Source organism: Mauremys reevesii, linkage group 7, assembly GCF_016161935.1.
Source record: "Mauremys reevesii isolate NIE-2019 linkage group 7, ASM1616193v1, whole genome shotgun sequence".
Taxonomy (NCBI): domain Eukaryota; kingdom Metazoa; phylum Chordata; order Testudines; family Geoemydidae; genus Mauremys; species Mauremys reevesii.
In genome coordinates this window covers 120,809,276-120,835,362 of record NC_052629.1, presented here as the reverse complement: position 1 = coordinate 120,835,362, position 26,087 = coordinate 120,809,276, and the positions used below count along the sequence as shown (strand labels likewise).

At 39.4% G+C, this 26,087-nt stretch overlaps 1 protein-coding gene across 7 annotated transcripts in view; it reads left to right on the top strand.

Moving 5' to 3' along the window:
* Window positions 1-25,530, top strand: part of ATXN7 (ataxin 7) — a 133,249-nt gene extending 107,719 nt beyond the window's left edge. For 5 of the 7 annotated variants that reach the window (XM_039547265.1, XM_039547264.1, XM_039547263.1 and 2 more), the window contains 8 exons: window positions 8,621-8,873; window positions 10,427-10,689; window positions 11,504-11,586; window positions 13,698-13,963; window positions 14,914-15,112; window positions 16,220-16,341; window positions 19,105-20,041; window positions 21,652-25,530. In XM_039547265.1, coding sequence (XP_039403199.1) covers window positions 8,621-8,873; window positions 10,427-10,689; window positions 11,504-11,586; window positions 13,698-13,963; window positions 14,914-15,112; window positions 16,220-16,341; window positions 19,105-20,041; window positions 21,652-21,669 — 2,141 coding nt within the window. In that variant the 3' untranslated portion in view covers window positions 21,670-25,530. The remainder of the gene's footprint in view (window positions 1-8,620; window positions 8,874-10,426; window positions 10,690-11,503; window positions 11,587-13,697; window positions 13,964-14,913; window positions 15,113-16,219; window positions 16,342-19,104; window positions 20,042-21,651) is intronic. The other 2 variants (XM_039547269.1, XM_039547267.1) reach the window with 1 other exon arrangement.
* Window positions 25,531-26,087: the final 557 nt, after the last annotated feature.

The window sequence follows — 26,087 nt, the reverse complement described above, 5'->3', positions numbered from 1 at the left end:
ACAGCTCTAGCCTTGTGATTGAAAATTAAGGGTACAGCATTTTTCATAGAAGTCGATTTCTGTGTGTTAAGCTGAGTGGGTTTGCTTCATTTTTAACGAGTGGTCTGTTAGCACTGGCACAGGTCAGTTTGATTCATTGCCCAACACTTACATAAGGAGTCAGGACAAAAACTTGAGTTTACAAAACTTCCGATGTGTCATTTTATATTCTGTTGCCCATGCCTATTAATTGACATACAGGAATAATGCAAACCACCAAAAGTGTCCGAAAGATTTGGTTATTCAGTTAAGTATCATATTGAACAGAACATTCGGTTAACTTTAAAGGCTGCTGCTGTGATACCTGCTGTCTTAAACATACAGCAATGAGAGTGCTCATGTATATAAAACAATCTCTTCAGCTTTATACAAGAGATACCTTCTGATGTGGTGTGAGTCTTAAGGGGAAGTAAGGTTAAAAATCACACTTTTGTCTGAAAACTGTTTACCCGCTAGTGGTACAGCAGCCTAGTACTAACGGAAAGGGGTAATCAGCTGTTTCCCCCCGCCTCTGGTGTACTTGATGCATTTGACAGCACTTTGTGTATAGTTAGCTTAAGGGTTTTCCCTGTGTAGTCAGTTGGTTCCCTTTTTCTGCATGCGAGGCTTTCACACAGCAAAAGGGAATGAAACAGAAATGTTTTTACAAAACCACAAACGTTGGCAGTAGGACTAAGGGGCAAGTGAAATGCTAGAAACTGCTTAACTTTTTTATAAATTTGAATGTATTTCCTTTCTCTTGCAATATTCTGTATTGCTTAGGCAGTAATCATTTCACACGTAAATGTCTCGCTCCATCTCTGGAGATATTTAAGAGGAGGTTAGATAAATGTCTATCAGGGATGGTCTAGACAGTATTTGGTCCTGCCATGAGGGCAGGGGACTGGACTCGATGACCTCTGGAAGTCGCTTCCAGTCTATGAATCTATGAGTCCATTGGTACTCAGGAACATATCTTTCAGTATGGTTATTGTAGTAATAGAAATTGCAAACATTTATGCCCTTTTTCAGGGGGTTTCTAACTCTGGATCTGTGTAATTTTTTTTAATCACTGTATGGAAAATGAGCCACATGCAAATTATTGGTAAAGATTTTTTTTTAGGGGGTTGTTAAGGTTTCATTAAAAATGTGCTCTAATATTTATCTGAGGTTCCTGCGAAGTCTTGAGCACCCTCAACTCCCATGGGCTTTGATGGGGAGGTGCGAGTGCTCAGCACCTCATAGGATTGAGCCCTTGGAGAGTCAGAAAAATATGGAGTGGTTTCGTTTTTACTTTGCTGTGTGGCAGCAAGTTTGTGGTGTGTCTAGCACATGTCATAAGAGGGTAACACAATACTTCTAAGTTGTTTGTCCACAATCTAGTTTACATCTTTTGATTTTTTTAAAAAAGATTTTCGATACTGGAGCTAAGTTATTAGCTTGAAAAATCACTGCTGTCCCATTTGAAATGTCCTTTTGAGCTGTCATATAAAAGACACATCAGATACTATTAAAGTGTAGTTATTTTTGATTTGGGGAGTATGATGTGAAGTGGAGGAAACAAGGATGTTATAGAAACTGTAAAACACCTGAACATAATTATTTTAAAATATTTTTAGACTGAGTCATAGATAATGACAAATGGGAACTGTAATATATTGGCAGATGATTAAGCAGTGTTCAGCAGTGTCATATGTTTAGCATAGTATGCCAGATCTTCTCGATTGTTCAGTAAGTTTGTATGGGAATCATTCCATTAAAGGACACTATCAAACTGATACTAAATACGTCTCACCATAGCTGTACTTTAAAATGAAGGTCGAGTTTGGAGAAGAGTATTAACTTTCTCACACAAGGAAGAGCTGCTGAATTCCTTAAACTAGTTTTTACATGACACAGCTTAAACAAATCACACTTGAAAATGTGAATTTAACACCAAGATTGAGACATACTATCATTAAATGTGCGGGCAGAATAATGTGATTGAACAGTGCAGCTGTTGGTTCCCATTCGTATCTTCCCAAACTACCGGTAGTAATAGTATCCTCACCTCTGGTAAATCATTCAGCAGCAAACAGGGACGAGCAGATTACCCAAAATTAGAGATCAAAGGCTTGGAAATAGCTGAGGGGAAAAGGCTTCATTTTATTTTATTGATAATGTACCACAGTAAAAGAAATTGAGTCCACATTTCCTAGTATTCCAGCATTACACTATTAGTTACCTTTACTGTTTTAATATTTTATAACACATTTCATGGACACCATATAGTGTAAGAGGTTCTCATTTAATGTTTGATGTGCATTTTCCTGACTCATATACCCAAAACAGAACAGATGCAGCATCTGCAACAGGAGGAGAAGAAAGCCTAAAACAAGCTTGCTTGGTTGGTTGGTTTGTGTTCATGTTGTGAATATATATTAAAATACCAAAACTGTTCAAGTAAGGCTCTTTGAGATGGAGATCAGAACAAAATACTATATGTAATCTCCACAGTCTGTAATTTTTCCACAACCTGTCAATTCAATGCAATACAATGCAATTCAGTACAATACAATACATTCAGTGTTGCTAAATTAGGTAAACACTTCGTACATACAAACTTTTACAGTTATTCTTTTGAAAATGTTTTGTTGTGTTCTGCATTATTTCTCACGCATCTTTTAATATATTACAATACGTGGAAAAAATAAATCCTCCTGACTAACATACTGGTGCTCAGGTTTTAATTTAAACATGAATTAAAATTCAAAACCTGTTTTATAAATTCACTGACCCCTTTTGCACCTCACTTTTGCCTGCAAATGTGCCACTTTCCAGTGACAGTTGTGCATCTGTGACAAACTGCATCTGTCTCCTGATTGACAGTACCAGTCTCAGTATTGGCCATAGAAATTAGAGATGACGTTGCCAAGGCAGGATTGTTCCCCTACTGTATATTTTCTGGAGTTTAGTCTAGTTATAAGTAGAGCTCGTACCACTTCTCTTGGGAGATAGTTTCCCAGCCTAACAGATCTTTAATCTCCAGATCTTTTCCTGATATTTAACCTAAATTTGCCTTTAATTTCATCTCATTACTTCTACTTGTGTCCTTAATTCCTTTTCAGCATTGGTGTTAGTTTGTAAACTATTGTTATGTCTCTTCCCATCTCCTGCTTATAGTTTAACCAAGTAATACATATTTGGTTCTTCTAATCGTTCCTCATAAGTAGAGCATTTTGACTGTGTTAATGCTCCTTTTTGGTTCATTTGAGAAAATGAGTTTGCTGACAGGAGTATAAACAGAAATAGCTAATTTTAAGAATATATTGGAGAATATTAACAACACATTTTTGAATTAATAAATAAATATTCTCACTCGAAGCTTGATTCTGAATTACATTCCTTCAGTCTCAGGACAGAAGTGTGTGCTAAGTCTAACTAAAACTACCCAAAATACTGAATATTCTTGGTGAACTGCATGGATACAATCTACAGGTTGGAAATAATTAGCCAACATTATTTGGTGAATAGTATTGGAAAGATTTAAGAAATTCATAAGCTGTTTCTGTTATATGTGAACCAGGGAAAAAAGCAAAAGTAAAACGTGCAATAAACACGCTTGCTCCTTCATCATTTTTTGTGTGTGTTATCGCAGTATTGCCCTCCCTAAGTGTTCGAAACCTGAGATTGGCTTAATAATCAAAATTAAAATATCCAGTTCTTTCTATTTGTTTTCTGATGTTTAATCCTTTAGGATTAAAATTTTCAAGCTCTGCTCAAGGATTTTGAGGACGGGGGGGTGGGGTGGGGAGATGCTCTTGACTGCAGATGCGAAGTCTTTAAGAATATCACCAGACACAAGAAAATTGTGAGAGTTGGCAGCATTAGGTCAATTTCTTCCTGATGCTGAACAACCCAAAAGCAAATACAATATTCCAGATATAACTAAACCAAAGCTTTGTATCTCTCATAGGGTTTATACTGCCACCCCTCACTATAGTTAGTATCTGAGCACCAATTATGTGATTGTAGGTTGATTTATTTCAGATTTTGTTTGTATATTCACTGGTTGGTTTGGGGTTCCTTGGGTCGAAGGGGATGTGAGTATTGTAGGTGTCATTCTTACTAGTGGTCTCATTCTTATGATGGATAAGTCCCATAAAGCGGCACTGTTATCTCTCTGTCCCATGATGTTGATGTGTTAACATATCGTTTTGGTCATGCTCTGTTGAAAAAGATATTGCAAAAACAGAAGGAGTTCAGAGGTGTGAGAGTACCCACTGGCTCTCAAAGTCAGCAGGAGGAACTATTAGTGCTTAGGACTTTTGAAAATCAGGCGGCTTATTTAGGTACCTACATTTGGAGTTTAGCCCCTAACTTTAAATGTATTAATTTTTGCCAGAGAGTCCTATTCATTTTGCCTGTTGCCAAGTCTTTCAGCATACAACCTACATTAAACACAAGCAACAGGTAGCATTACCACCTCACAACTCCTTGCAACAAACAGCACAAGCAGACTGCCTCTGTTATGTCTCAACCCCCCATAAGAAAAACCTTTCAAATGATGACCCATAATTGCACAAAAGCTTGATCCATGTGGTCCACAGTGACACTGCTATCAAGTGGGTCCTACTACCCCAGGAATAACTTCACTGCTTGCTATTGCTGCTGTTCACAGAGTTCTGAACAGTGAAACTGACCAGAATCTTGTTAATTTCACACACGCTTCCTTCCTCCACTTAAACTTCCAGACTCAGGAAGACATTGAAATTGGTTAACTACATTTGGATGGTTTTCTTTGCGATCATAAAGGCCAGAAACTTAATTTAAAAAAAAAAGAAAAAGAAAGAAAGATTATAATCTAAAGAAACTAATATATTAACATCCGTTTATCTCCATCATTGTTGGTGAGTACATTTTTCAAAACCTGTTCCTACTGTAATTACTAGTACTTTATATACACTACACTATTGTCATAGCATTTACACTAGATTTCTCTGTGATATGCAGGATAAAGCTTGTATTGCTATCCTAAATTTCTAAAATAATCATTTCTCTTGGTACTTGAAACATATCTGAGAAAACCTCCATTTTATGTTGAACTCTCTAGTTGCCCTTCTCCCTAAATACTGTCCCTACTTTGAAAAAAAAGTTGCCAGTCTTTATGCTTGAACAAGTCTGTTATTTATTATTTTATCATTATTATCATCGCAGTGCCTAGGAGCAGCAGTCCTATACCTAGCCCCATTGTACAAATAGAAAATGAAAAAACAGTCCCCGCCCCAAAGAGTTTACAGTGTGAGTGTCAGACAAGAGACCATGGATGGATGTAGACCAGTGGGGGAGTGTAAAGCAGGACAATATTGGTCAGCATGGTAGGCTGTGGCCTCCAACCTGCAGCAGCCTAACTGTTGTCAGGGTTTTTTTGTAGGCATCAAGGCGGCAAAGAAGAGTTCTACTACTGGTTATTAGGCCCTTGGCTCTATACAGGAAGCTAGATCCTCACCTGTTGGAGCTGGCTGGGGATTTGTTCAGCTGTATGTATAGCACTAATGGACAGTGGTAAAAATGTTGGTGGTTGGCCTACCCTAGTGCTCACCATTTGCAGCAGCTGAGAATCTCTGTTGGTGCTAGAGCAATGCTGTGGAAATTCCCTAAAATTCCAAGTGTGGATGCAGTCTAGAGTTTGAAGTTATCCTGGATACTGGAAGTATCCCAATGCTGTTGAATTAGTGAAGAACCTGCATATTAGTATAAATATCTAGTCTGCAAAATGAAGATATCCCCATAAAGGGACAAACCTTTTCAGGGTTTGCACAAAAAGAAAACACTCTGATTCAGGTCACTCTCTTTTAAAAATATTTATCATAACATGGTTCTGTTCCATATGGTGTGTAACCCTGATATTTGATTAATAGTCTCAACCCCCTAGGTCAGGTCTTTAATTATCACCAGTTAAAAGGATTTTTCTTTTTGTATTTTCTTACTTGTGCTAAGACTGGCTTTCCTTCTATGATACCAATACAAATAACAGTATAGTCTGGCCATCTTTCAATCCAGCCTTAATCCAGGGCCAATGGAACAGCCCTGACTAAACTCACTAGAAAAAAAAATTATTCAGATCATGTGGATTAATTGATATAATTGATATTTTACCCAGTTTAACACTAATGATGACTTGCAAGGTAATATTTAACCTCAGTTTTTATCCTAATCCTTTTTTCTTCTCGGAACACACTTAAATGAAGTAACACCCTTTTCTTATTTTAAATAAATTAAATTAAGTTAAGAACAGATCACATTGGTGACCTATGAAATTATCAAGAACTATTTTTAACAGTGACAAGCATTTGGACTTGGAATTTGCTAAATATACAGTAGTTTGGAGGATATTGACTAATTTATCTCAGTAATTCACACAACGATTCTGTCATGGTTTATGTATGGAGCCTAGCCGCATCATAAAACTTCACTGAACTAATGGCCTTCAAATAGTAACTTATCAAAGCTACCCAGGGATTCTTGCCATTGCTATAAAAAGACATTTGGCAATAAACAGTTTGTCATATTAGAAGCGCATTCATTTACTAGGATATAAGATGCTAATACACTTCGCTTGAAACTCTTGTACAATGTCTAGTTTTGTAAATATGTTAAGTGGTTAATATTGGACACCATAGAAGATTTCTTGTATCATTTTAAGTCAGGTATTTCTAAGAAAAAGTGGTGATAGTTACTGCAGTTATTTTATATTTCTGTAGAAAATGTTATCTGAGGATCTCAAAGCTCTTTACAAACATTATTTAAAACCAACAGTATCCTTGTAAGTATTGTAATACTGTCAGTATTATACCCATTTCACAGAGAGAGAAACAGGTACAGAGCATAAGAGACTTGTTGAGAGTCACTCAGTGAGTCAGTTACAGACCCTATTTCATGCCTCTAGTTTCCTGATCTAACTTGTTCATCTCCTCAGTTATAAATACTTTAGTTCAGCATTGACGAACATGTTTAAAATTCTTGCTCCCAGATGCATGGGGATAGAGTTTGCTGGCCTCAGTCTGGCCCTCCCCCCACCTTTCTTGCCTAGTGGGGAGAGGTTGACTCACTTTTCCATGGTTACTTCTCCCCTGACACTCTTGCTGAGAGTTGGGGGTGGCAGTGCTGTTGCTGGCTACATTGGCACAGGGTTGGTAACTTTCTGTGGGTGGCTTCAACCTGTGACTGGGGTGTCCGGATTGGTCACAGAGTGATATATTTGGGGCTGGGAAGGAATTTTTTTCCTGGACTGAATTAGCAGAATCTCAGCAAAGTACTGCACATTCTCCTGGGCCTGATAGGCCATCATGCAGGATGTATGGTGGACATGATCATTACATATACCTAACAGGTGACAGAGTTCACTGCAACTTGATGGGCAAGCTTCCTGCCAGTTTAATTAGGTTTTGTCATAGCCCTGTGGCCATTTCTGAGATTGGAATAGCCATATGGGTGGCCTTAAGCAATGTTAACAGTATCAGCTGAGAAGAAACATTACTAACAAGTATGTGACCTTCCACGCCCCACATACGCACGGTAGCTCTGTGGTCTGGTCGATTGGTGGAGACACAGACATGCCTGTAAACAGGATAGCTGCCTATAAGGGTTATCTAGGAACCACCGAGAGTTTGGGTTACCCAGATATCAGGTGAGCGAATGGCTTATTAGCATGCTTGTATGCTGGTGGAACTGGATATTCCATGAAGTTGTGAGGTGTGCAGGCAGTGGTGCTCAGCGATTCAGCGATTAACTGTAATAACATATAGATATTTAAAATCTACAGGCTACACATTTGAAATGAAAATCGATCTAAACATTTATTTATGTTAATGACATGGCTATCCTTTTATTAAATGTAACTCCATAAACTCAGTCATTTCTTCTCTGAAATGTGCATTACGGGAACCTGCCTGCTCTCTGTTCAGCAATTCAGGTATCTTTTTCCTGGTTTAAAAACAAAGCACACACCTGAATAACTATTTTTCCTATGAATGCGATGAGTCACTGATGGCTGATGCTGTAAAATGGAATTCTGCCGTAACTGGTCTGGGCAGATTATGAAAGGGGAGTAGAATTGCTCCCAGGAAAATTACAGAATAAATCTAGAAGTTGTGTTCCAGATCTAAGAGTTAGTAGGCAGTGCCAAAAGATTAGTGTGAAAGTTCTTTCACCTTATTAGGAGGCATTTAGAACAAAACATTTGCTAATTCTTGATGAAATGTGAGAGTTAAGCATGGTTGGCCTAGGCTTCCCTGTGTTGGAGACCTGGATCTGATTCCCAGGCTCGTGCTCCTTGGATTGAGAGGAACATGGGAGTATTTTTTTAAAGGGCAGCTTGTTCAGTTAAGCATTGTTGGTGGAGGAATGAACCTCACAAAGTTAAAAGCCATTCCAGGGACTAATTAGGGAGCAGCATCGAAGGGAGCTCAGTACTCCATAGTTGTGACGTGCTGAATCCTATAGAGCTTGTGCCCCCAGACCAGTAAAGGAACAATTTGAATGGAGCAAATGATGAAGTACAAAACGTTGGAAAGGTTCCTGCATTTACTCTGAAATTTACAAACACTGGTTTTCCTTTCAGAAAGAAGACACAGCTCCTCCAGCAAGCCGCCTTTGACCCCTCCCTCCTCTTCAGTATTTTCCCTCTTTTCATCTTTGTCTTCAAAGAGCAAAGGTAGCAGTGGAAATGGGAGCAATCGCTCATCCAGTGGAGGTACTAGTGCATCATCATCCAATTCCAAGTTGTTGAAATCACCCAAAGACAAGCTGCAGATCGGTGGAAACAATAGGTTACTGCATCCGGTACAGCACAGCAAAGTTCCCCACGATAAAATGTGAGTATGTTCTTTTGAGAACCAATTTCAATGGTATCACTTGCACAGAAGCTAGTGCAAAAATTTGTAACAGTTTGAAGTATTTTGTGTGTTTGGTTATGAAAGATGAAATGCAACGATCTGTTGGAAAGGCTCTAGAGGAGATCAGTCTAGAGCAGTGGTCACCAACTGGTCGATCGCGATCGACTGGTCGATCTTAGAGGATCTCCCAGATAATTGGGCTCTCTGGTGGTGCAGCAGGCCTGCCGCTAAGGCAGGCTTCCTGCCTGCTCCAGCCCTGTGCCACTCCCGGAAGTGGCCTGCGGAGAGCAGGGGTCTCTGCTGCTTCTGCCTGCAAGCGCTACTCCTGCAGCTCCCATTGCCCTGAGCCCCCTCCTGGAGCCTGGACCCCAAAACCCAGCCTTGAGCCCCTTCCCAGAGCCAACACCCAATACTCCCTCCTGCATCCCAAACCCCTTCTACACTCCAAGCCCTGACCCCCTTCCCAGAGCCAACATCCAATACTCCCTCCTGCATCCCAAACGCTGACCCCCTTCCCAGAGCCAGCACCTTGTACCCTCTCCTGTACCCCAACACTCTACCCCAGCGTGGAGCCCTCTCCTGCACCCAAACTTCTCCCAGATCTTGCACCCCTCCTGCACCCCAACGCCCTGCCCCAGGCTCAGCCTCCCACACTGCAAACTGCTTGGCCCCAGCCCTGAGCCCGCACCCCCTCCTGAACCCCCAAACCCTGCCCCAGCCCAGTGAAAGTGCGTGAGGGTAGGGGAGAGTGAGCGACCGGGGGGAAGGGGGAGATGGAGTGAGCAGGGTGGGTCTTTGGGAAAGGGGCAGGGCCTCGGGGGTGGGGCAGGGTAGATCCTGGGTTGTCCATAAATTCAAAAAGTGATCTTGGGTGTAAAAAGGTTGGTGACCACTGAGGTGAGGGTAGGCAAACCAACAGCATTGTTCCAGGAGAAATCCCACATAGGCGCAGCTTGAATCTTTCTCAGTGAAGCCCTTTCCAATATAGGTCTGGATCCTATAATCTGATATGCATGGTCCAATCCAGACTTGTGTGGTACTTCACACACAGGCATACGGGTTGACCTGCACACATCTGATTGCTGTACTGGCACCGTAATTTGCTGTCATCAGAACATGGCATCTCTCACTGGGTCTTCTGCCAAAATTGGGCCACCCCAGCTGTTTTTGAAATACACTATAACTGTGTAATGTACGTTTGTCTGCGTTGCTAAACCACACATCCTCAGTTCCTCGCTGATGCTGTAGAAACATTTCGGAAGAGATCGTGTAAAGAGAGCAGGAAAGGATTGATTTTCATCTTATTGTGGACATCCGAAAGTAGCAAAAAAAATATATAAAATGAACAACTTCTAAAATTTAAAAATGGGAAAAGAGGCAGAATTATTATTACCTATGTTTTTGCTGTGAATAGAACAATTCAGAATATTTTCGAGTAATAGAGCACTTATTCGGTAGCTTTGACAAGCATGACCATAGGGTACTACAGTTATTTGCAAATGGCCTTTTCCTTTATTTCCCACTAACTACAGCATGACTCCATCTGTCAAAGTGGAAAAGATTCATCCAAAGATAGATGGTGCACTATTGAAAACTGCTGTTGGTCCAACTTGTTCTACTACTGTGAGTTCCTCAATAAAGACTGGCCTTAATTGTCCCTCAATACCAAAGCCACCTTTGCCTTCCCCTGGACAGATACTGATTGGTAAAGGTCTTCTCTCTGTGCCTCCATTTTTGGAAAAGAAACCAGAAGATAGTACAAATAATAGGAAATTCTTACATAAAAGATTGTCAGGTAATTTAAAAAATATTGTTTGCTATATTAATAATAGTAGTAGTAGTAGTGTATGAAGATATAAATGTAATCAAAAACATTCTTTTAAACAGGATAGATTTGAATTGCAGTGCAGAAAGTTGACCAGTTAAGTGTTGGGGTTGGTCTTAAATGTTCCCCTTTAAAGTGACTCATTCTTAAAGGGACACCATCAACTTGATATCTAGTTGCTTTTTAAAAAGAGTTGACAATGTGCTTCAAGTATTATACCTGCCTCTGAGTGCCCCAGTGTTGGGGGGTTTACAGTTACATTTTTCTATTACCATAAGTGTCTTTCTGTTGCTGTGTGAAAGACCCACCCGTACAAAGGAAACTGAGTGGCCTACACAAAGTAAACTGAAACATAGGGAAATGGGTTTCTCTAATCTTTCAGTTACAGTAATTTTGGGTGTTACTTATCTTAGATTAAAAAATTCAGACATCAGTATTCAAATTGATATGGTGCCCTTTTAAGTCTGGTGTTAGTTTTACATGAATACATGTTCCTTTGCTGTGAAGAATTTGATTCTGCTGTGAGACTTTACCCAGTCATAAATGTCTGTCTGCATAGATCCTGCTGCAGGATTGGGGCTTAAGTTTCAGCCAGTCAGAAACTAGTAAAAAAGAAAATGTTTTTAAAATTCAGCAATTTCTAATATTTATTATTAAATCCATGTGTCTTGAGAACAGGTTCAGTTATATATATTATGATGAAAATTCTGCCCAATATTTTCAAAACATGTTTTTTTAATCTCTCTTGTTTTACAATAATGGTATATTTGTGTGTATTTGCTAGAGAGAGAGTTTGATCCTGATATATACTGTGGCGTCATTGATGTGGAAACCAAGAAACCCTGTACTAGGTCTTTGACATGCAAGGTAGGACATGTTCCTCCGAATAAATTTATGAAGTAAAGTTTAAATTTTCTGCGCATCATGACAGAAAACTGAACATCATTCAGTTTACTGCTAAACTTCAGTGATGTCCATTGAAAATGATATCCTCTGATAAAACTGTGATGGAGACTGGTAAAAATCTTAGTTCTGGTGGGAAAAAATATTTTTCCAAAGTTTTGATTAAATTATGTTAATGTATAAAAATTGCTGTTAAAAAAGTCTAAGGATTTATACAATTAATAGTGTCACTGTTAACATCTATAAGTAGGGTCTGATGACTTTTCCACTGTAAACTAGAGTTAGGTTTAAAAAAAATATTGAAAATGTAATGTTTCATTTGGGATCAGACAGAAGGTTTCAGGCCTCAATTTTACCCATCTTATGTAATTTTCCCCATCTTAAAATTGTTAGATGTTCTTATTGGGGAATGTGTCTTTGGCTATAAAGATTAATTTAAAAAAATCCACCTATCACAAAGAAATTAAAAATATAGTCACTGCTTTATGTGGACCTAGACAAAGCAAAATTTTTCCCACAGGAGAACCAAGTCTGAAGCAACTTTTAGAAGGTGGTTGTATCAACCCAGATGATGCTGCCTCCTTGGACTGTAGTTTGATATTGCTTCAACTCTTTTTCTGAGAAGTCCTTATCTAAAGAGTCTCTGTCTAGTAGGTCAAACGCCGTACACAAAACATCTTTTTAAAAGTTACAGTCTGGTGAACCCAGGCTCTAACATCAATTTGAACAAAAGCGATCACTTGTCCCTGAGAAGTTACAGAAAGTAAAGTCATGAATCGTGTGATCTTGAAATATTTAGCTCTGCTCCTGCATAGCAGCTGTGCTGCCAGCAGAGGGACCACCAGTTACCTAACAAATAAACCACCTCTGGAACCAGTGTATACATAACTGATATTAATGATAAGGAAGAAAACTTGACGGTAATGCCTCCTTGAAAACACAGGGGCAAAGCTATTGTTCTCCCAAAGGAAAAGTGTCAAGCTTCTAGAAGAGGATTGTACAGTAGGGAAATAAACTAAAAGCTTTAAAGAAAATAAGAGCATCCCATAGAAATTCCTTCCACTCTACTTCCCCTCAAAAATATTGTTTTCATATATTTTCAGAGCTTAATACTAAGGTGGAAAATAGGCTTGTTTACTTCCACAATAAATAAAAATTATTGAGCCCTTCAAACTGTGTGAAAGTAAGGCCTTGGGAATGAATTTAGCACATGTAAACAAGGGAAACAATCTTTTATCCTACTGCATATATATTTTGCACTACATGTATTTAACTCCACTGAGTGTTCAGGATCTTTCAGGAATGGGACAACCTGATATAGTATCACCTTAACCTGTGAATGTTGTTGCTTTGTTGGAGTTGTAATTGTTGATTCTGCTGTGTTTCTTTGTGGTTTTAATATCCATTACAATACAGTAGGTGTCCGGGAATACATTAGTTTGCAAAAGCAAAGCCATTTACAAGGTTTTTAAGTTTAGTACTCTTTATTTAAAAATATGTTTTACATCTTATGCTCAATATTCCCACAAATAAACATTAAAAAATGGTACTTTTCTCCTAAGAGAAGACCGTGTGCTGTGCTTCTTGATTTAAAATAAATGGTCAGGTAGCATTCTTGTATTAGTAATGAAAGTGGGACATTGAAAAAGGCTTGAATTTCAAACTCAAGGCTTCTTAGACCTTTGACAGAGAGCATTGACTTTAATTACCATTGGCTTAGCAAATAGGACTATAAACACTCATTAGACCATCTTTATGTCTTAGGGATAGCTCAGTGGTTTGAGCATTAGCTTGCTAAACCCAGGGTTGTGAGTTCAATCCTTGAGGAGGCCACTTAGGGATCTGGGGCAAAAATTGGTCCTGCTAGTGAAGGCAGGGGGCTGGATTTGATGACCTTTCGAGGTCCCTTCCTGTTCTAGGAGATTGGTATATCTCCAATTATTACCTTATTTTACGTTTCTTGTAAAAGCCATCCCTTGCTTTATTTCCTCCGTTCTAGACCTGTTAGATATCTGAGTGTTTAATTTCCGCAAATCAGATTGCCTTGGATTAATGCTTGATGCTTTGATTTGCAGACACATTCCTTAACCCAGCGGAGGGCTGTACAGGGTCGAAGAAAACGATTTGATTTGTTATTAGCCGAGCACAAAAGCAAAACCAGGGAAAAGGAATTGCTTCGACATTCGGATCATCATCAGCAGATGCCCCCTCTCAGGGAACCACATCCCTCACCTTCTAAAACTTCCCAGGAGCTGCACCAAAATTCTCATGGACTTGTTCCTACAGAATCAAAGCCTTTAGTACCTAATAAACCCAAACCTCACCCCCCCAGTCTTCCAAGGCAAGTGAAATCTGTTTATCCACCAAGTGTGAAATTAGTCTGGGGAGCAACCTGATGGGTTGGTGGCAATGAGTGCTACCACGTGGGAAATGCAGATTCATTCGCAACCCGAGGGCTCTTGCTCTGTGCCTGGTGATTGCTCACTCAAAACCTCCCCACTGGATCTTAGACTATGTCTACACTGCCCCGTAGTGTAGACATAGCCTTCCTTAGTCTTAGGGGAGCTGTATCTCCTGCCCTTCTAACAAGAGGCCAGGATGGGCGGCCCAGGGAGGTAAATGCTGGCTTGAGAAATTGCATACCAGAAGCTCCATTCTGTAGCAGCTATTCAGTGTTGGTGCTCCAGCAGGGAGGCAATGGATGAATAGAAATGTGATTTCGGAGTACAGAGGAGAAGGAAGTGAATGCAAAATAAAGAAGTTGTTGCAATAGTAAATTAATTAAAGGCATCCAGTTTAGCATTACCTCTGGATCCGGTATAGCAGTAAGTCAGGATGGTATGAAGGCGATACCTTTGTTTAATGAGTAGGTTACCAGCTTTTAAAAATACCCAGCAGTTTCTGGAGGAGAGAAAACGAAGGGACAACTGAAAATCTAGCAGTTGGGAGTAGCTGGTGGAAGTGGTTGGGGACTGGAAGTTGGGACTAGATTGTTGTTTTTATTTCTGGCTCTGCTATTGACTTGCTGAGTGGCCTCTACAAGCCACTTTAATCTTTCTGTGTCTCAGTTTGCCCATCTGCAAAATGAATATAATGATTCCTCCTTTTCCTGGAGAGGTGTGAGACGTAACTGTTAAAAGAATTCTGAAATATTGGTATTATGACAGAAAGGAAAATCTGATTTTAGAAAAAAAGCACCTGTCTATACAAGCAAACAATTCCAGGCATAAGTAATTCCTACTAATGTAGCCTTTGTTCAGTAATACCTTTCACATGTATTTCCTTGTCAAGGCCTCCAGGCTGTCCAACCCAGCACAGCGGAAATGCCCCTAGTGAGTCTCTTTCGGTCCATGAATCTCCACACCCTCCGTTGCCTGCAGCTGAGCCAGCATCCCGTTTATCCAGTGATGAGGGAGAGTGTGATGAAAAAGAAGAACATGTTGAAAAACTGGATTGTCGTTATTCAGGTCATCATCCTCAGCCAGCCGCTGTATGTTCTACATCCTTTACTGGTTCTGAATTGGTGAACAAATCGATTACGGTTTTTCAGTGTATTTCTGGGGTGTTCACTAAAATGTTCTCATGCTACAGGAAAATGTGTTTGTTACAGAATAGGCAGGAAGGGTTTAATCATAATTATCAGAGTAAATGTGCTATGAAAACACATTCTGAGATATCTCCACAATAACATAAGAGAAATCAAAATGCCGCAAATATTGGAGGTGGAAGCGGAAACTTTCTAAAGTGTTTTGAGAAGAGGGTAGATGTGGAACTGGTACATGCAAAATAGTGGTATGGTTTAATAACACTTTCAGTATTCTGTTTTTAAATCACGGTGCTAGCCTTATTTTTGCATAGAAAAATGGCTTGCAGTAACACAGCTTAATGTCGAAATCTTGGCAGCAGTTGGTACATGTGGCATACTTTCGTATCCAAAAGCAAAAAAAAAAAAAATCACTAAAATATTTGTGCATGTGATGTAATTTAACTTCTAGATCTTTTAGTGGAATCATTAAAAACAGATTTTAAATGACTGCAAGCAATTTCTTATAGAGAACTAACATATTTATTTAGATATATAAGGTACATCTTATCCTGTATATAATGTATATCTTATCCTAATTGCCTTTGACAACATTTAAAAAACCAGTTCACCTAAAAACCAGAAGCTGTCTCCCAACAAGACTCAGCCTCAGAGCAAAAGAAGCTTCCCCATAAACCTCAGGGCCTTCTCACATAGACCGTACAGCATGGCCTGAATGTCAGAGCAAGTATGGGAGAAGGTTGCAAACCTAATAGCCCCTCAAAAAAACCTACCACTTTCCCCCTCTCTTTAATCAAGGTGACTCCAATTTAGGTGGCAGCATCTCAGAGAGAGAAAGATGGTCCTCCTTGTGGGTTGGGCCTGAGCTATTTGGGAATATATATTGAATGTACTTTTTGGGCCATAAGGATCAAAGTCCTAATGTACGTTTGCCATCTTAGGTCCTTAGACTTTTCCTGTATATTATTGGTTTGTAATGAAGTGTGTTAATTTTATTATGTAGAGAGTGGTTATTAAAATTAGAAAACACCAAAATAAAATCTGTATTTTCAGTTTTGCACATTTGGTAGCCGGCAAATTGGAAGAGGTTATTACGTGTTTGATAAGCGGTGGAACCATATCCGATGTGCACTTAACTTCATGGTGGACAAGCATCTTAATTCACAGATGTGGAAGTGAGTAGAAATGAAAGGTTTTTTTTTTTTAATTATTATTCTTGCTGTCATACAAATAGATTAAAGCTTGAGAGAAAAATTTGCTTTCCTGTTGTAATAATAATTCATTAAAGACCTCTTTTTAAATTAGCACCTCCCAGTAACATGGTAAATGTGAGCAACAGCTCCATTTGAACTGTCCTCTGGAGAATAGGAGGGGATTGAGTTACATTCACTAGGAGACTGTATTCTTTACTTCTTCATAAAACTGTACCCACAGATCTCCTCTCTTCGTGTTCTTGTGCTGAGCTGAGAGTAGCTGAATTCTTTTTAAAGCAATATGATGGGTGACAACTTGTGCTTTCATGTTGAACACGGAAATGAAATCTCTTGAGCAGTTTCTAAAATTCTAGTACCTCAACCCCTAATTATGATTCATCCTCAAACATTAATTTTGAATCCATGTTCTACATCCAAATTGTACCTTTTCATTCCATCTCTGTTTTCTATATCTTTGGTTTTCTTAATATTTTTAGTAGTTTAATTTGTTTATAGCTTCAATATTAAATTTTCTTAGCATTGTGGTTTGTGATGAATTGTAATTATTAGTCATAGAAATGTGGGGCTGGAAGGGACCTCGAGAGGTCAAGTCCACCATCCTGTGCTGATTGGGACCAAGTCAACGTAGGCCATCCCTCACAGGTGTTTGTCCAGCCTCCAAAAAATCCTCCAATGATAGGGATTCCAAAACCTCCCTTGGAAGCCTATTCCAGTGCTTAACTATCCTCATAATTAGAAAGTTTTTCCTAATTTCTAATCTAAAGCTCCCTTGCTGCAGCTAAGGCTCATCACTTCTTGTCCTACCTTCAGTGCACCTGGAGATCTGGGAGGGTTTAGTGTATCATAAATTGAACATGAGTCAATTGCCCTCTAAGCACTGGTGAGGCCTCAGCCAGAGTATTGTGTCCACACTTTACCCAATTTTCCAAATCTGTTTTAGAGTCCAGATGAGAGCAACAAAAATGATAGGTCAGGTTTTCTAAACCTTTTTATGAGGAAAACTTAAAACTAGTGGCCATGTTGAGTCTTGAGACAAGAAGAGGGGCGGAGAGGGAGGGGAATGGATGACCTGATAAGTCTTCAAATATGCCCCGGGCTGTTATAAAGAGGATAGTAACTTTTCAGCAGTGCTACCACCTAGCCAGTTAGTCCCCATTTATTTCCTGTAACAGTTAATGTGCATCTGGCATTGCTCTTTGAGACCGATGGATTTCCTGGCTGAGGAGTTTGGGGACTGACAGTTCTCTCTGATTTGGAAAAAATAGGTTGAGACACAGTGGGGAGATCGTTGTTTTTCAAAGATGAGCTTTTCTATAGTATATGTGTTTGGAGCAAAGAGATTTTTCACCAATAGGTAAATCGTGTACAAAAGGTTTGCTTTGGGCCCAGTTATATGGAAATAATTGGGGAGTTGGGGGCATTTCCTGGCTTGAGGCTGGCCGTGTAGTATACAGAGTGTAGGAAAAAGCATTCAACATCATTCTCATCTTGAATAATCCTCAAGGCTAGGGGTAGATTATCAAGGCCCTAGATTAAGAAGGGTCTTATTGGACCCACACAACTTGGTTCCAGGTATCCCTATAGAGCAGTGGTCATCAACCAGTAGTTCACGAGAATGGGGAACTGTGGCCAGTGGGAGCTGTGGGGGCGGTGTCTACAGGGAGGGGCAGCACGTGGATTCACGTGCCCCCTCTCAGGGGCCACATGAAAGTGCTGGGAGCATTGTGGGGCTGGGGCAGGCAGGGAGCCTGCCTTAGCCGCTGCCCCAGCCCGGTGAAAGTGAGGGAGGGAGGGGGGAATGGAGTGAGCGGGGAAGGGGCGGGGTAGATGCTGGGTTGCATTTAAATTCAGAAAGTGATCTTGTGCTTTAAAAGGTTAGAGACCATTGCTGTAGAGGGTGTTTGGTATCGATTGTGGGGGACTTGAGAGCAGGAGACAGTGGCAAGGCAGGGAGCAGGAGTGTCATGAGCACTTGAATTGTTTAGTTGGGGCATTCTGTTTGGGTGCTGTTTGGTTGGACTGGATCCAGGTCCCATTTAGTCATCATTTCCCACTGCGCAAGCTATCCCAAAGCCCGTAACGGTGCCAGCTCCAGCCCAGTCACTAAAGCTTGTTGCAGTGAGAGCAGTTATTTTAGGGTCTTTCTCTGTTTGCTTTCCTCTCCTTCTGGGGTCAAAAAGGCTCCTGTGGCACCTCCCCATGAAACAGAGGGTCCTGCTCTTCATCTCTCAACACAAGACTTCCACAAAAGCTCTTGGTGTTGAGAACTGTCCTGGAGCCTCCTTTGTAATTCCGAGGTTACTGCTTCAAGGCACTAAGCCCCTAGTGACTTGATGCCTTTCCATGGCTCAACATCTATGAGGCGGAGGGAACTCAGCGTTGAAGTCCATTGTAAAACTCACATTGATTTCAGTGGGAGCAGAGTTAGGCCAATGGTGAGCACTTTTGAAAATCTCACCCAGAAGAGCAGACAGTCATATTTAGGGAACTCCAGTTACAGATAAGTAACCACGTATCCATCCACCAAAGGGATAGGATCACTAAGCAGTATTTGACTTGTTTGCAGCGTAGTTGGGTTAATTTATCAAAATGCTTTAGGGTTTGATAAGGTTAGTATTTTTGCACTGAACAAATGCAAATATAATTATTGTAATGCAGGGCAGTTTCAGGAGCCTGGTGTCAGTGCACAAAGAGCACTAACCGTTTCTTCTTTTTCTTTTCTAGGAAAATTCCCCCAGCATCTAGCAACACGGCGTCTGTTCGTGCTCCGCACTGGACAAACTCAACGCCTACGTCACAGTATGGTGTCAGTGCCGCAGGTTTCCTTTTACCCACCACGGTTATGTCATCACCAACACTGGTTTCTCCTTCCTGTGTGTCTCTTAATAGTAAATCAGTCCCACCACATGGAACTACACTAAATGCCAATCCTCATCTGGGTGCAGTGGACCCTGTCTGCAGTATGCAATCAAGACAAGTGTCTTCGTCCCCTTCAACACCTACAGTGCTTTCCTCAGTACCTTCACCTATGCCCAGCAAACTTCAGAAATTGAAATCCAGCAAGTCTTTTAAACCTAAGGAATCTTCTGCTAGCAGCGCCAACTGTAACAGCACCAATAGCAACAGTAGCAGCGGCGGCTCAGGAAAGAAGCGTAAAAACAGTTCCGCACTGCTAGCACCTTCGTCTCATTCCACAGAGTCCTTTAGGAAAAACTGTGTGGCTAACTCTGGGACCTCTTATCATTCATCGCTGACATCTTCGTCGCACAGTGTTGGCCTCAATTGTATGACTAGCAAAGCTAACTCTGGTAGCCTCAAACATGACCAATCAGGGAGGGGCCCTCCTACTGGGAGCCCTGCAGAATCGATAAAAAGAATGAGTGTGATGATGAACAGTAGCGATTCCACTCTTTCCTTAGGGCCATTTGTTCATCAGGCCAGTGAACTGACTGTAAATTCACACAGCAGTTTTTCACATGCACACACTTCCCTGGACAAATTCATAGGAAAGAAAAGAAAGTGCTCACCTGGTTCAAGCAGCATAAACAGCAGCAAATCAAACAAGGTTGCCAAATTGCCATCGGTGAACAATGTTCATGCAAAACACACCAGTGCAATCACAGGCACACAGGGACTGATGAACAATTCTCTTCTTCATCAGGTATGACATTTTGTATTGAAGAGATTTCACTGACGTAAGCTTGACAAATTAGCTTTAGACTCTGCAGACTTGCACAGGTGACTGCACATGGTTATATTGGTCATAGAGAGTTTAAGGCCAGAAGGGACCCCTATAACATCTAGGTCATGTTCTGTTGATTTAGGTTGACTAGCTGATTCTAGGCACTCTGTTAGTGAAAGGTGGGTACCTGTTTTCCTATTTGACCGTTACTCTTTTGAAATATTTTTCACTGTGAATCTGTTGCTGTTGGATTATTACAACAAATCCACTTTTTTAAAGTGTGGTTTTACTCCGAAAAGTTGGGTTTAAAAGTGGCATAATGGGTTCCGTAATTATTACCTAATTACTCCCAGATGGAATTCACTCACTTGACAAGTAAAAATATTTTTCCTGAGTGTCAGTCTTGAAAACTGAGCCAAGTATCTGAAAGTCAGGCTGGGATCTTTCTGACTTCCATATCCACAACAATAAGCATTCTATAATCAGAACATAGTTAACCATTTTGATTATAACTCAGCTGCAGTAAAATACAGCTCCCTTCCCCAGAGCTCTATTGACTGGCTCTGCAGTATGAACAGGAGAAAAGAGTAGTTAACAATTACTTTTGTTAGTTTAAAACCAGCAGAAATTACAAGAAAAACACAAAGGGATCAGATCTTGCCAGTGAGTAGGGTCCTATTGTTATAGTTACTTCTCAAAATAGAACCACATTGAAAGGGATGTGTTGTTTAAAACCTATTTTGCCATGCATAGTGGGGACATGAGGAGAGGAGTGGGAAACAGAGCAAAATCAGATAAGGCTGTTTTTGCAAAACTATGAGAAATAGGTTGGAAGATCACTTGAAAGAGACTATTTAAAAAATAGACTCCGAGAAGGTAGATATGGAGAAGATTTATCAGATCATCCAGATCCCTGACATTGTACGATTGTTCCCCATGCTATGTTTCCTACTGTGTTGAAATATTGACGATGTCTTTCTATTTCTGCCAGTCCTACAAGCCCCTCCCCCCTTGGCTTTTTTTTCGTGTTACTGTGGAAGTGTTAGGAGCTCACAAAGGTCCATCTTAGACAGGTCTCTGAATTTTCCCTTTCCTCCAAAGAACAGGCCTGTCGTTGCCGTTGTACGCTGATTAGTGTACGTACTGTAAAGGAAGAAGAAATGACTATCTATGGATTATACGGCTCAGCCATCATTGCTCTAGGAACTGTCACTTTTGATACTTCCTGACAGTTTTTATTTAACTCAGCAACCTAATGGGGGAAAAAAGCTGCTTTTGAAATAATTAAATTGAACGTATAGGCTTAAGAAATGCAGAAAGTCACACCTTAGTGCTGCTGATTATTGTTGTCGTGACTACGATACAAGTCAGCCACTTAAGAGTGTAATTGGAGGGCACAATTCCTTGGGAAGGCAGAGACTTTAGAATTCCAGAGGCAAACAAGCCAACTGGCTGTTAACAATGCTACCTGGTGCCTTGTAACTCCCTCTGACGTGTTCTCTGCTGTGCAGAAAGGTCCTGCCTGATGTGGCCTTTACTGTAGCTATTACAGCATGCTTGCTTACACAGCTTTCTTTTTTGTTTGAAAGCCAAAGGCACGTCCTTGATAGCTGAATATGCCGTGGTGAGAAAAGAACTGGACAACGTTCACTATAAGCAAAACCTCCATCTGGAATTCTGGACTCCAAGATGCCTTTGAGTTTTCCCAGCTTCCCGTGGTCCTCAGGTGCGGAAATCTACTGGACTGTCATTCAAACAAGGAATTTCCCTGAAGCCATGTCTGTAGCAGTGAATATTGTAAATGGACACTGGATGAAGTTCAGCCACATAATTGCTCTTACCAGTGTTAACAGTGGTCTGGACTGCTTGCTACAAACCTGTGAGATTTTACCTACAGGAGTTCATCATCTTGCCGCTATTTGACATAGATTGGCTGGCAAAAGAATGTTTGGGGACAGCCATTACTGTGGACTCTTTTTATGCTAATGGTGTCTTTTGTAGGTTATTAGCCACCCGACAGGCGCTGTCAATTGAAAGAACCCCTCCAGCGGGGGTGCAGTGTGTTAGGCACAATGAAAAGAAGCCCTCAAGAAGGGAATATGGCTTTAGTGTTTTTATAGCAGTGTTCCTTTAATGGAACACAAAAATAGCACAATTCAGAAACTAAATAGTCTGTGTTTTGCCCAGCCTTTTGCAAGTAATTTGGGATAAGAAGCTGTCAGGAGTTTCAAAAACTTTTAAAAACTTGTTTGAGGCCATTGTTCGAAAAACAGATATAAAAATAATGTACTCTACCTGATGGAAAAGTGATTATTATTCTGAATAAGATTCTATTGCAAAAGAAAGTAAAAATTGTTAATTTCTTTTGATGAAGGAAATCCGAATGCAAAAGTATCAATTAACAAAGGCAAATAACCTATAAAACTATTCCCAAAGAACGTATTTTTTGACCTATACTGTATACCAGAAGCCTTTGTTACTTTAAAGAAGAACTCTACTCGTTTGAATTAGGTTGGTTGTACCTTCCGGCCTGTAAAAACAGCCCTTTTAAAACTAAATATTTTAAATGTTTAAAGATTTTCTGAAAGCTTTTCAGTTAGTTTATGCCTTGTTCTTGTAATCAAATCATTAACCCTTGTCATGCTTTCAGCTACCCACAATCAGATATTTCAGAATGCTACACTAGATGCTAGTTAGCAGCTGAGTTCAGCTTTAAATCCACCTGGATGGGTTACTATCATCTTTTTCTCAGATACAGATGTTTTGTGAGTAAAGGGACTGTGCTAGGTTACAGTCCAGATGGTCAGTTTTCACGAGAGATTTTATCTTGTTTTAAAACATCTCAAAAATGAAATCCTTTAAAGGGCTTTACCATTATTATAATGTAATTGATTTGGATATTTTCAGTAAGCTTTTTAACAGTGAATTTTGAGACTTTACTTGAACCTTTGTTAAGGGGTGAAGTAAAGGAAACAACTTCTAAATCAAGAATATACTCTTTTGCCTTAAAGGGGCACCAGATATTGCTGAGATCAGACAATCTGAGCCTATCAAATTATTCACGCAGTCCAGCCTTCTTCTCCCCAGTTTGGTGGCAAATCATACATCAGGGATTCTCAAGCCACTAAGAGCAGCAGGTGGTTGGTTGGTTACCTGTTCACGTTTCCAAGTTAACATGACCTTGCTGCAGAATTATTATGTACCGCAAAACAACAGCAAGCCTCTATGCAGACACTTTAGCTTTGAGTTTATATAAAAGGTCACCATGAAAAAACACTTCAGATGTTTATTATGCAAACATAAACTAACTGTATTTCAGGAACAAAAAGTTGAAGATGTAATATGATGCCCAATTGAAAGGATTGTTTCCTGCACAGTGGGTGTGAAATTCTGGCCCCATGGCAGTCAGTGGTGCCAAGGTTTCACCCCCACGTTTCAGTCACAAGTGCAATTTGGTTGGATAGACTTACATTTCAGGTGAACAGAAATGTATATTCATCAACCTTTGTGGCTTTAAGTGATGGAACATCTTTAGTTGTGTAAAGATTATGTTGATCTGAAAGCTTAATGGCAAGTCAAAGCTCATTCAAAACCATTCAGACATTTGAAAGTTAGTATTTAATCACTGTGCTTCATGTAGGGCCGGGTTTTAACTACATATGCATTAGGGCTCGTAGTTTTAATCTATTGGGACTAGGAAGTGAGGCCATCTTAAATTTCGCCTGCCCTTGAGTACAAACCTGCTTAAATATTACAGGTTAGATCTTGGTTCTAAACCCGAACACAGTTCCTGAAGCTTTTATTGTCTCTCATAATTCTTACTGTAAATAATTAAGGAAGCTTAAAATTAATTTACCTTGCAAAATTGAATTTGCAGTGGCTGGGTTGTTTCTAGACAGATTTTCGTAGTAATTTAAGAGATACAATTTTATAGGCTTTCCAACGTCTTGTTATGACTCCTGCAGTTTTCTTAACCTAAAATATTGCTGCAATGATGAACAAAGAATTATACAAAAAACATACTTTTGTATCTTTATTTTGGAATTTCTTGTTCTATTATAAATATTGAAGTATCCCTATTTCAGAAGACATATTTTGTTAATTGATTGTACATATTTAAATATGTATTTTTGCACAGGTCTTTTTTTCTTATATCCAGTTTTGGTACAATTGAGATCATCTAGTATTTATTTATTAATTAATTAAAAATAGCAAATACCTTTTTTATCATTTGAAGTGGTTCACTGCCAAGCTAATAGTAACATGCCTACTTTGCAAATTAAGGGATGCCTTTGTTCAGTGAAAGTTGTGTCCCTTTTAGTGTCTTGGGAGTGGATACCCACAAACTAACGCCAAGATCCTGCAATTGGATCCATGCAGAGGTCTGCCGCAAGAATCTGATTGCAGGATCAGGGTCTAAATGGTCTAGATGACATTGCTTATCAGTTGTCTGATTCCCAGAAGACTACATTTAGTTAAGTGACACTCTGCTTCTCTTTTTTTTAGTGTGTGTGTGTGTGTGTGTGTGTGTGTGTGTGTGTGTGTGTGCGCGCACGCGCATTTGTATGGGTCTCGTGGTTTAAAACTAATGGAAAAACTGAAAGTGCCTGATATAACTAGTTTTACGCTTGGACTGTTTAGACAGCTTCTCCTTAAAAGACTTGAATGTTCAGTTGAAATTTTGGAGCTTGCTTTTTCCACCTATATATTTCTAAAATTTTAATTAGAAGGGGTTCAAAAAACAAAAATGACTGATGCTGGTGATTTTTGTAAAGCATTTTAAATAGAATAACGTGTTTTGAAACAAGCCCGTTAATCGTGCATCTCAAAATAATGCCAAGGGTTAAATATTTTTTTCAAACAGAAATTTACAGAACTGTCTCCTTTTTTTGGTTATTCATTCTTAAACGATATAGTTTAGAAAAAGAGAATGTTGAAAATATTTTGTATTCCAGGAAAAAAAAACAAAAAAACCAACAAAAAAAACCAGATAAGTACCTCTTAAAACAATTTAAAAAAATGTGTGATTTCCAAATGTCATTTCTACGGCAGTTGTCTTCCTCTAAGAGTTCTCTTGCCAAGGAATCTCTGTTGTCTCTCGCTCATTCTGTCCTGGGGGAGGGAATCGGGCTTGAAAAATTCTTAACTTTTCACTGTTGAGCAGAAAATCATTTTTACATTTTGTGCGAAATATTTTACGTTTGAAAGATAATTTAAAAATGAGCACTACATAATGTCAATGTGAATGTAGGCCTCAAAAGTATCCTGCTCAGTGTTGAGCCTGGTTCTAAAAAGCAATCTCCTGTGTAAAATGTGTGAATAGTTTAATAATTTGTATACATAATCAAGAGCATCTGATCAGCTGAACTTTGTGGTGGCTGCTGTATAGTACATGAACAAATGTCATGGGATAGAAAAATTACTTTGGATATTTAAAAGAAAAATAAATATATAGTCTATTTGTTTTGTAACAAGTTTCTGTAAATAAAATAATTTATACTATTTATAAGAAAAAGTTGTGCTTTGCTTCATGAAAAAAATTACACAAACAGATGTTACTAAACAAGGCAATAAAATTAGGCTTTTTCAATAAATGAGGTTGGTTGCATGAAATACATTATATGTTTCTGCTTCATTATAGTACCAAGCAAAACAATTTAGCATTGAAGGTAGACATCCATATTGGTGCCTCAGTGAACTAATTTCAGAGAATTACTTTGGGTCAGAGTCTGCCAGCCCTTATCCCCTGTGTACATGAGGCTGGTAGCATCCGATCCTTTAAAAAGTACAACCTTGTTTGCTTTGGTATATTCTTGAGAAATGTCTAAGTACTTTTCCCTGTTCAAAGAAAGTTGGCTTATTTAAGATTCTTGGTTTATGGAGTGTAAGTAGAATGACTGGAAGATGCTTTTTAATATTTCTGTTTTGAAATACAAAATGTAGTGTGTTGAGCAATATTTCTTTATTTTAAAAATACGTTTGTTCAGTGAAAAAATACAGAAAGATACCAGGGCATAGGGTTACC